The sequence below is a fragment of the Fonsecaea pedrosoi genome (genome assembly GCF_000835455.1).
Source record: "Fonsecaea pedrosoi CBS 271.37 unplaced genomic scaffold supercont1.9, whole genome shotgun sequence".
NCBI lineage: Eukaryota > Fungi > Ascomycota > Eurotiomycetes > Chaetothyriales > Herpotrichiellaceae > Fonsecaea > Fonsecaea pedrosoi.
The window spans coordinates 782,145-793,326 of record NW_013550607.1 but is presented as its reverse complement, the minus strand read 5'-3'; the positions used below and the strand labels follow the sequence as shown (position 1 = coordinate 793,326).

General features: G+C 52.2%; 5 protein-coding genes across 5 annotated transcripts; 2 read left to right on the top strand and 3 right to left on the bottom strand.

The window, feature by feature from the left end:
• Positions 1-2,830: 2,830 nt before the first annotated feature.
• Z517_12385 (uncharacterized protein) lies at positions 2,831-3,064 on the bottom strand (the record flags this gene model as incomplete). The annotated part of the gene is made up of 1 exon (XM_013422799.1): positions 2,831-3,064. The coding sequence occupies one exon, from the start codon at positions 3,062-3,064 to the stop codon at positions 2,831-2,833; it is 234 nt and encodes a 77-aa protein (XP_013278253.1).
• A 12-nt stretch (positions 3,065-3,076) lies between these two features.
• On the bottom strand, positions 3,077-4,478 carry Z517_12384 (uncharacterized protein; the record flags this gene model as incomplete). Its single annotated transcript, XM_013422798.1, has 3 exons — positions 3,077-3,140; positions 3,207-4,305; positions 4,364-4,478. The coding sequence occupies 3 exons, from the start codon at positions 4,476-4,478 to the stop codon at positions 3,077-3,079; spliced, it is 1,278 nt and encodes a 425-aa protein (XP_013278252.1).
• Positions 4,479-6,385: 1,907 nt separating this feature from the next.
• Z517_12383 (uncharacterized protein) lies at positions 6,386-7,702 on the top strand (the record flags this gene model as incomplete). Its single annotated transcript, XM_013422797.1, has 3 exons — positions 6,386-6,727; positions 6,798-6,882; positions 6,942-7,702. 3 exons carry the CDS (start codon positions 6,386-6,388, stop codon positions 7,700-7,702), a joined length of 1,188 nt encoding a protein of 395 aa, XP_013278251.1.
• Positions 7,703-8,555: 853 nt separating this feature from the next.
• Z517_12382 (uncharacterized protein) lies at positions 8,556-9,223 on the bottom strand (the record flags this gene model as incomplete). Its single annotated transcript, XM_013422796.1, has 2 exons — positions 8,556-8,977; positions 9,040-9,223. 2 exons carry the CDS (start codon positions 9,221-9,223, stop codon positions 8,556-8,558), a joined length of 606 nt encoding a protein of 201 aa, XP_013278250.1.
• Positions 9,224-10,095: 872 nt separating this feature from the next.
• On the top strand, positions 10,096-11,163 carry Z517_12381 (uncharacterized protein; the record flags this gene model as incomplete). Its single annotated transcript, XM_013422795.1, has 1 exon — positions 10,096-11,163. One exon carries the CDS (start codon positions 10,096-10,098, stop codon positions 11,161-11,163), a length of 1,068 nt encoding a protein of 355 aa, XP_013278249.1.
• Positions 11,164-11,182: the final 19 nt, after the last annotated feature.

The following is an 11,182-nucleotide window of genomic DNA, read 5'->3' as shown; positions in this document are numbered from 1 at the left end:
ACACACACACACACACACACACACACACACACACACACACACACACACACACACACACACGGGGCAATCTTGGAAGATTCACGCCTGTGGACCCAGGAAGTGACACCGGATCAGAGCGACGTGACATGGCTAGGACGTCAGTATTTAGCAACATGCGATGATTGACTGAAGATAGACTGTACCTCGACATTCCCATACAAGCCGGTTCCCAGGGCGCATGTTTCCTCACCGTCTCGCCGTCAACAGGATTTGACATAGTCTGTCAACTGAATATGCTGGAACCTCACTGACACATATTAGTGACTTGTATGAGCGCCGTAGTCGTGGATTTGGCCCTCTTTGAGACCGCCCTTCAGCAACATAGCCCCTTACACCGAGGCAGATATTTCTTGTTGCGTAGAGCTGCAAGCAACCCACAGGATGGTTGCACAAGAAAGCCAGCAGCAAACTGAAAGACTCAGCGTTGGCGAGGCTGACAACCAGGATAGTCACGGGATTGTCGGAAGGGTGAGGCAGTCAACCACCACAGTGTCACACAAGGTGAGTCCATCTTCACGGACTGCTGCCTACACAGGTGATGTAGTCAGTAGTATTCGCGTGTCCCGGCTGATGGCGGGTGAGGACGGTTCAGGACGGCTGCTAATGGCTGCTCATGACTGCTTCTCCGTATATTCTCCTTGAATTCTCGTCCTCGTCCTCGTCCTCGTCCTCGTCCTCATCCTCGTCCTCGTCCTCGTCCTCATCTTCATCCTCATCCGCATCAGCCTCCTGCTTCCTCCACCTGCGTCTTTCTCGTTAAACCAAATAAAGAGCCCCTAGCCAGTTCAGTCTCTGCAAGATTCTAATCCATCCTACCCAGTCAGGCCTCCTGGCATCGTCACCGACAATATGTTGGTAGATGAGCTTCCTGTGAGAGAAGGTCATCAGTGGTTTTCCATTGAACACGGTGAAACGACGAGATTGTACTTCGAATACTTTGTACAGGCGTTGTTCGATGAGTATCCTCGTGGGTACGCTCCGGAATTCGCTGTTCGTTCCCCCCTTCACCTCCAAGTTGACATTGGCTGATCAATTCATAGTACCTGGAACGTCAACTTTGGTACCTGGCGCCTTATGAACTACCTCGCGTAAGTACAGAATACCCCTCCTCCAACCAAACATACCACTAAGCCAACGCAGGAGAAACTCGAGAAATGCTTAGCATGGTGAAGCAACGACGTCAACAAAGAAAGCGACGCGACACGGCAATGGATATCCCCCAAACCCTTCCCCCCAAAAAGAAAACAGACAAAAACAACAAAAACAACAGAAGCGTGGCGAGGTAAAGAGAGTTGGGTGGAAGGAGAGGACAAGATTGTAAAGAGGGCACCTTAGATCCTATTCATAATTCATCTCATGGCCATTGGACGCCGGCGGACAGGAACATGGCAACGGTTGCAGAGTTGTGCCAAACACACAAGGGTGTCGTGGGGGTAGTGGCACAACACACGGAGCTAGAATAGGCGCATGTCAATAGAGACTAGATCACGGTCGTCTCTCCAATCAAATCCCATTGTCCAAGACCTTTGTTATAAGTCTCTCCCAGAGAAAAAGAATTTTCTGTCGGACACAACCCGTGGAAATGTGCGTTTGGTGCGTGAATGTTCAAAGTGATTGTAAGACAGAAAGTCACTCAGCCTCGTTCCCTTCACGTCGCCCTTGCGATACTCAAGGCCAGTTCACAACCCCTCTGGCACTAGGACACTAGTCACTAGCGAGGTTGTCTGGGTGACAAGAAACGGGAAAGTCCCAGCAAATTCACGCCACACCATCACCATCCTCAAGTATGCTGCCATCCTGCCAGTGGAATGTACTTGGAGGTTATCTCGTCGGAGGCCCTGCCCGCACTTTTTTTTCATCACTCGCAAGCCCTGGCAACAGCTAATCGAAGGACATTCGGGCTCACCCAGCAAAGACGTACAACGTTGTCGCACTCACGTACTTTCCAAAGCAACCTGCTAAGCCAGAGGCAGAGGCAACTTTCTGTTTTAAAACTCCTTATATGGCAAGGCATGTTGTTGATCTCAGACCAACCAGAGCCTCTCGCTTGGACAAGACTGCCAAGCTTGCGGTAGGAGATTTCGCCATTGGCGGAAGAGGAAAGAGTACGGCGTACGAAGCCAGTGCCGTGTACGAGGATAAACCAATTTTCCACCAACTCAGTTCTTTTTCCCTGTCCTTTGCACTTGGTACCTCCAACTGCCTCGTATGTCACTGGTGCAGCTGCTCCCCCCTGTCATGTGACACTACATAACGTGCTGTGCGCGCGCACAAGCACACACATACACACATGGGTGAAGCTGATTCCGGGTACGACCTTGTCGCCGACCCCACATCTGCGCAAACTCCGACATCGTTGTGTGAAGCTCAACCACCCACCAACTGAATTCCGAAGAATGCCGACCTCGGGAGATACCGGAAGGAACAAGTCTCCGAAACTTGGGGGCCTGGAAGAAAAGAGCACTTGGAGCAGCAGCAGCAGGAAGGGTGTCGAGTTAAGCAAGCCGCTTTGATGGCAACAATAAATATGTTCCCGCTGTTTGGTCAGGGGTAGGCGGAACCTTGCTGGATTGGGCGTCCTTTCGTCGCTTACTGCGATGAGGCACCCGTATACCTCGTATAATCTACTACTGGGAGTGACGGAGACGAGGCTGGCCATACCAGCAGCATGAACAAAGGCGTTATCAGGCGACGGCGCACACCCCATTTCCGTGGCAACTAACACAAATCACTTGGTTTCTTTGTCTGGTACCCCTATCAACAACGACTTTCCCATCATGGTAACCCAAATTCATTCCAGCCACTGACTGGCTCCCCCTGGCTGTACCACACTGGGCTCCTCGTTAATCATGCTCTCAGCATCTCCCACCTGTTTTCTTTCCGTCACCTCCCGACTCCTCAATCGTGAACGCACGGCGGCCAGACGCCCACTGCTGATGCCGGGGATCGGGCTCCTCGGCCCATCAGACTCAATCTTATTGTTCTTGTTCAACGCCAATCCTTGGGATCCGCCCTTGTCCCTCATGACTGCTAATTGTTATTGTAAAGGCTCTGCTGACGAGGAAAGTCGATTGAGATGGAGGTAGACGTCGGTCCCATATCTTTTTGCAGCACCTGTTAGCTCCACTGCACTCGAACCAGGAACAAGGGGGGGCAAAGAGACTCACCCTTCCATGGAAATCAGTTTCAAATCTCCACCAAAATACCTTGCGTACAATCTCGACAGTGGCAAACCATACCCAAACCCAGCCATCGGCGCCTTGAAGTCACTAGCATTAAAACCCGGATCCAATTCTGGTGTCGTGTCGACTGTAGTGTACATGTAAGTCCAGACGAGTGGAATGGCAGATCGTGGGATTCCGCCTCCCTCGTCGCTGATTTTGATCGTGATATCCTCTTTCCCCTCGGCCACAATCACCTTTGTTACAGGGAACTCCTCCTTTTCGGCCCCATGCGTCTCCACCACGGCGCGCAGCGAGTTCTTGAGGGTCTCGAAGAGCATGTGCGACAAGTGACCCGGTACGTACATGAAGGTCAGGTTGGGTGGGCAGAAGAGCTGGACCTTGGGGGCGTCAAATAAGCCATAGTGATCCTCGCACACAAAACGGGCATTTTCAATGGCCTCTTCTGCCAATTCCCGAACGTTGGTCTTGGTGCATATTATGCCAACATAGTTGGGGTGTCTGTTGGTGGTCTGATCGGTCAAAGCAATATGTTGCCCAATAAGCATCCTTATGCCAATGCGGGACATGTAGAACCGATCGAGGAAGGACTGGATGGAGGAGTCGATCTGCATACGTTGCTGTTTACGCTTCCACTCATTGATGCCCTGGGCCACAGTGGTGACAACAGGGTCGTGTCTTCTCTTGATGATCTCCAGGGTTCGGGCGAACTTGCGGTTGTACTCGGAAAGGACGGGAGGCCACTCCTTGCCGTCGTCCAGAGCTGCGAAATAGCGACGCGAGTTCATCCCACTCTTGCCGTTACCATTGCCATGGTCCTTGAGACTCGGGTTTCGCGTGGTGGCGGAGAGTTTGGTACTGGACTTCTTGGGCGGATTGAGGAGGCGGTCTCGGGTTTCGGTGTCTAAATGAGGTCGCGGAAGGGTGGTGATTTCCTCAAAGGATTGAGCATACCAGTCTCGCACCTTTTGAATCGAAGGCATGTCATTGAGACCATCGGGTAGTTTATCCAGCTCTTCTACACGGTGCGCGAGACGAACGGGAAGCTCTTCGGAGAGAAATTGTGACGCACGAAACAGAGTTCCTATACGCAGAGTCAGCCACAGTCCCGAGAGCGGGCGCGAGTCTTTGCAATGACATACCAGCAGAAGGCTTCTCTCCAAACTGAACCATCTGTCGAAGACTGACTCCTGTGGGCGGAAAGCTGGCATAGTGTCCAATGGTTTGCATGAGCTTCTCAGTAGGCTTCCACGACATCTTGAGCGACGTTCAGGCCTTGCGGCCTGCTTCGGTAGGGACGAACAATTCGAAGGACCTGAATGAATGAATCAAGGGACAGCAACAATTGACTTGGTGCAGCAGTATGACTCGAAAACCAGCCAGGAACGTGTGGAGGATCGAGGTCCGATGTTCTCCGACCGTTGGAGGTTCACTGTAGGGGTGCCGAGGCAGCGTGCGGCAGTGACGAAAGTCGCTCAAGGTGGGCTGGATGAGGTTTCTCCTTCGACTGCGAGCACCAGGACAAGGGACGTCTTGTCAGTGTATAAGTGAGGGGAGAGGCAATGGCAGCGCAGTATAGTACAGCATGCAAAAGAGAAAAAAATTGAGAAAGCTAGACGACGCAGGTGACAGGTGATTGTGTGTATGTGACTCGTGCGTGTGAGCAGCAACCAGAGAGGGACAAGGGTTGCCGCCGCCCGGACGAAGGTGGTGGTGCTCTGTGGATGTTGCGGTGCTGCGGCAATGCTTGTGGGCGGTGGTGCTTAGGCTCTGGGCCTAGGCTTAGCCCTGGCTCAACAGCCCTGGCAATTCATCTTCCGCTTGGGCTTCTCGGCTGTGGGGAGCATAATGATTGTGGAGTTGGGCCCAATATCCTCCCTGATTGGATCTCGGACTCATGGACCTGGCTGGCCGTCTCTCCTCCTTTAGGACCACCGTCAGCCTCGAGCCTTTCTGTCCTTCCCTTTGCTCCGGTTGCCTCCCAAAGCCCTTCCGACAAGGCTCGATGCTGTTTCGCCCATTTCATTTCCGAGTGTCCGCCGAACATCCAACTTCTTTCTAGCACCCATCCTTTTTTTTGATTCGCCTTGACCATGTCCAGTTACAAAACATAAGGTCATTCGACCTTTGCCCGAGAGCATCGCTTGTCGCTCTCGTTCCTCGCCTCTTCCTTCTGGTTTGTCAAGGTCTCGATTGATGGTCCCGGTTCAATCCCGCTTCATACGGTGCCGTGGGCCAATGCATCGTTGGTTCATTTGGGTGTTTCAAATCGAAGACATCTTTGAAGCGACACCTGAAAACATGTGGGAGGTGGGAAGAAGCTTTTCTCGCTCCCGATATGGTCTTGTTGTTCCTAGGAAGCTCCAGTCGTTTATGACTAGCCAGGAACGAATATAGACTCGCCTTCTCTTGCCTTACAAGATCCGGAGTCTGTGGCTGGAGCGAAACATTCTGTCTTCTGTGTGAAGAATTCTAACGTGGCTGTCAAGGCCCATGTGTTGGATGTGTTGGATATGTTGAATACCATTCCTACTACTGTAATGCAGCTTCCATCCCTATTCGACCACGAAAGGTGCGAGAATTGATGGCATCCCTTTGCCCATTCATTCAAGCAGCTTTTGTTGATTCAGAATCCGATTCCTGGGATCGTATGAGCTTTGTGACCGTCTACCTCGTCCCGTGTATGGTCTTGCTCGGACTTCTCGCTCTCTTCAGGTTTGCGGTTAGGTACAGTAGAGGCCGGGGGGCTCTCGCTATCGCTACCGGTAAGAAGACTTTGGCTGCATCACGAGGATGGGACGAGCGTTGCTGTTGACCGTCGGGTATGGAAGGGTTCTCCTATAATGACGAGCTTAGGGAACCTTGAAGAACGAGAGTGAATGAGTGATGAGGGACCAGATCTCGTCGCTGCGACTGCTCAGTCACTTGAAAGGAATGCAGTGAGAGAAAGTTAATGCCTGAGGTTGACAAAGACCTTGTTCCAACTTAACACCAGATGCGGAAGCCCTTCTGACGAGTTTGGTTCAGTAACGCAGTCACAATGCCCCAGCGACATCATCTCTCCTCGGTCTCTGCTTTCATCAAACGCCCTCCATCTAGGCGCATTTCGCACCTTTGACTGTTCATCATTTCCCACTTCGTGACCTGGAAAGAATCGATTCGGAATGGCAAAGGAAGATCAGGAACTGCCGCTGCAGCCACTCAGACCTCCCCTCTTAACCCGACTGAAATGGCACTTCAGAGATGGGCTTGATTACTTTAACGAGTTGAACTTCCCGCGTGTCATGTACCATCTGCTGTCCATTGTCTACTTCTGCTTCATCCTGTACCTCACGTACTACGTCCTGCCCTTACCTGGCCATTGGACTCCTATCCAGCAATCCGACAAAGTGCCCGTGGTCTCTCAGGATCTAAACAAGCAAGTCTCCACCAAATGTCTGTTGTGTGGGCACAAACCTGACGTCCAAGTGAACCAGTTACTTTGGTTCTTTTCGCGGATCTTCCGAGTGTAACATTCGTGCCATCGATCTGTACCAGCCTCCGTCGCAGGATCCACCGCTCCATGGCGCTCCTAAGGCCTACTGTCCTCGCCGCAAGGATCTTCTGGAGGCAATGTCAGGAGGGGGTAGGATCGGGTTTGATGCACCATACTTTCCAAGAGGTGAGATTACTGCCGCGTCAAATATATATCGTACCCTTCCTAAAAACCCGTGACATTAGACTGTCATTACCGTTGGTACTCGGTGGAAGAGATCTGCATGATCCTGGAACGCTTTGACGCCATCGTCTTTGTGGGTGATAGCAGCATCCAGGCCATCTACAACGGACTCAGCATCCTCTTGCGACAAGACTTGACTCACGGAGCCCTTAGGACCTGGGACATGGACAAGGAGAAGCTCCGTCAATGCAGTTGTGACAACCAGTTCACCTCTCAAGCCTGCTCCGAGCACTTCATCACATCTAGCAACGACCTCACAAGCCACCATCTAGGCCGCGCCGATCACCCCTATCTCTGCAGCCGAACGGCCCATTCCTTCCTCGAGACCGGCGGCTCACCCTCCCCATCATTTGCGATTGAAAAGTTCAAACAAATAGTCCCTCGCGTGGGACGATCAAACTATCACCCGATCGCTATCGTCCACGGGCTCTCTCCGAACACTGCGACCCCGGAGACTGCCATCGCGTCGCTCGAAGAATTCTTGGCCCTGGCAGACTCGTCGCACAGAAAGACGCCTATGCTCTGGATCGGCCCCACTGCGTCCGGCCACACTGAGATCCGCGGTCGCAAGGGAAACCAGGAGATATGGGACTTTGATCGGCGCCTTGCGTTCGTGGCCGAGGACAACGACGTAGAAGTGTTGAGAATGTGGAACATGACGGTGCAGACAACCAGTTGGGACGGAATGAGGTTTGGAGAAAAGGTCGCTATCACCCAGGCCATGATGGTGCTGAACTGGTTGGGCAGATTGCCTTCTAGCTGAAAAGGAAGAGAGGGAAATCGGAATTCGACATGTCAGGAGTCCAAGAGGAAGCAAACACGCAGCCACGGAGACTGTGTGTAATCGAACAAAGTGAAAAGAAGGTATCCGTGGATGCTCACAGACTGTGGGATACAAGGGAGGACAGGTCAGAAAACCTTGCACGAAACAAAGGACGTGGTGAAGAAGACGATGCGGTCTCATCATTCGCCTGGAGTTCGATCAGATCCAACAGTGCGAGAAGTCTTGCGTTCAAGACCCGTTTATGCTGGACGACATGTCATTCGTTCATTGAGCGGCGAGGATCTGGTGGGAGATTGACAGATCGTGTCAATAGGAGTAAAATACTAGTAGAGTTCTTGTGAGCTTATGTCTCATCCGGTGCTTTGTGACTCTCAAAAAAAGGGGCGATGGTCATGCCAACAGACACAATCAGCGACGACATTGATTGTTTGTTGCTGCTGCTAGAGATAGAGGAGAAGATATCAGAGTTTGTGGGGGCAAAACAAAATATCGTTGCCGCCTTGCATCAATTGAAGAGGAGCATTTCACAATATTCTGCTCCTGGTCTGTGTGCGCCTTGCTTCGTGCAGTTGCTTTTGTTGTCACAAAAAGTACAATAGCAAGAGGCTGGCTGGCTGGCTGGCCTGCAGATGGGCTAGATCTTCTCTGGTAGCTTTAATGCTCTCCGGTCCCTGCCAGACGAAGGACTAAACCTGTCAGTCACACCACTCCAACCTCGCAATCATGGGGATGTCGTTGCTGTAAAAGCCAGTATTGTCTTCGTCCTGCATGCGTTAAAGCACGTCCTCCCTGCGCACACTGCCAGGGCATGGACTATATCTCGCGCAGTACGTCAAAACAAGACCTCCCCACTCCCCTCAGGATCTCTCCACGCCGTCCTCTTGCTTTTCAGTCGATCTCTCTTCTTCCTTTCCATCTCTGCCTCTTTGTGTATTCGGAACACCTCTTCCATATCCCCTTCTTCGTACCCGGGAGGGGGTTCGTCATCCTTGTCGAGATCCACTTCACCTAGAAGAAGGACATTCTCACCTCTAACAAGAAAGGTGCCACGGGGAATGTCGCAGTAGAGGTTGCGTGTGGGCTGTGTCTGCTCAGATTGCGACTGAGAATTCGCAGGGGTCGTAGAGGCAGATGAGGGTACAGAGACGAAATAGCGCTCTCTCGTGTCAGTGAGAACGAGATTCGCAAATTGATCCCATGATCGTAGTACACCAAAGATCTTGCGTCCGTCGCGCAGGACGAGGAGGAGTTTCTCTAGAACAAAAAAAATGTGAGATCTATTGTCTGCGGCAACGCAATGAGACGAGAGAACGCACTATCCGTTAGATCCAACAGCTGCGCGGCGGTGGTGAACATTTGCGGCGGCAATTGAGGCGCGCCTTGGGGTGGAGGGGGACCTGGGAAGACCGCATTTTGCTGATGGGGGTGCTGCGCTGGATGTGGTGGCCGTTGGGGCGACGCAGACGGCGGAGGGGGGTCATTGAGATTGAGGTTTTCCATATTGTGGAATGATAACACCGAGGGTACGGATGATACACGGTTTGTGTGGTGTTTAGTGTCGATCACCGATGGGGGCTAAGAGAAACGTGGACGGTAGGGATGGGGCAGTCGGCATCAGTTAGGATCATGGCAGCTGCTGCGACCAGAAAAGTCTCATGGGAGAAGTTTTGTCCACAATCGTAGGGGAGGGTGACGAGTTGATGGAAGTGGGATTGTACGTGTAAATTCCCTAGACTCGCTAGATTTCTACAGACTTGGTAAAATGTAGTGGAGTCGGCAGACCAAGGTTCGTGCGGCGGAGCAGTACTGCGCTTCCGCTTTGAATACTTCGCCGTGCAACTATTCTAAGCGCGCGGCTCTCAACGAATAATAGTCATTTGTTGACTCACATGTTTCTGCATTTCTTCTCTGGTGTCGACTTATGCCATCAGCGAATAGGTTGGATGTTGAATGAGGTAGGACCAAAGCACCCTCTGCAAACCCCTTTGAAAGAGCTCACTACAACCGTTTTCGACCTCACAATCTTACATCCACTAAAAGCACGGCAGATCAGACAGCCGCCTGGAAGTTCGGATTTCTGTGAATTCCGAGCGGCAAATCCTCCTCCCCTCCAGGAGGACTAACCAAGCGACGAATCAGCGAGTGCTTTGCTAATTACATCCCGATACGAAGCGGCGAACGCGCCAATCAGGACATTGTCAGCAGTCACCTTAGCCTTGTACTGCGGATGAACAACAAGTCCGATGGAAAGCATTTGTTGATCGACTGTAGCTATTGCCTATATTATAGTTGCCTAGGGACCCTCTGCTATTGAGAAATCCTCCCATTTAACCGCAGCGGACAAGCTACTACCACCTCCCAACAGTTTCACCATGTCGATCCTTGGCTTGAAACGTATGCTTGATCAGAAGCTCAACCCACCCAAACCGGTGACCGAGTCCTTCGCTTCTCGCACAATTCTGTTGACAGGCGCCACGTCAGGATTAGGACTGGAGGCTGCCAAAAAGATTGCGGCGCTTCACGCCGACAGACTCATCATTACAGCACGAACAGACGCAAAGGGTCAGGCCGCAAAGAAGGAGATCGAAGACTTTGTCAAAGCCGGTGCGGGAGATGCGGCGGCCGACAAGACCGAAATCATTCCCATGGTGCTCAACATGGGCTCATTCGCTGAAGTTCGAAACTTTGCAGAGACGCTCAAATCCATATTCCCAGCCATCGACGGCGCAATATTGAACGCTGGGATGTTGAACGGGAAATATGTCCAGAGCAGTGACGGTTGGGAGGAGACGCTCCAAGTCAACACCCTCAGCACGTTCCTGCTGGGCATTCTTGTCTTACCACTCCTCATTGCCGCAGCAGACTCGGGCAACAATAAAGACTACAAGCCCCACCTCACGTTCGTCTCCTCTGGCACTGCCTGGATAATCAAGCCGGAGCAGATGAAGACATTTATCGCCAGCGAAACGCCTCTGGAGGACCTGAGTGCGCAACAGAATTTCCCTCCCGGGATTGCTGGTGGAGCAACACAATACGGCACGTCCAAGCTGGTGCTCGAGTACGCAGTTCGTCACCTCGCTGCGTCACCTGCCGTCCAGGATGCTGATGGCAAGCCCAAAGTCATCATCAACACTACCTGCCCAGGCCTGTGCAAAAGCGACCTGGGACGCAATGTGGGTACCAACTTTTTAATTAGGTTCATCCAGTGGCTCATGCACAGCATCTTCTCTCGAACGGCCGAGCAGGGTGCGAATTCCTACCTCACAGCCCTGGTCCGCGGCGAGGAAACCCATGGGGAGATGTGGAAGAATGATCGAGTATTTGAGCCAGGCCCGATGCTGAAGACCGAAGAGGGAAGGGCGTTTGGTGAAAAGGTGTGGAGCCAAGTACTGTCGGTCATCCTCAAAGCGGATCCCAGCACGAAGGCTTTCTTTGGTTGAGCTGTCGACTCTTCGCCTT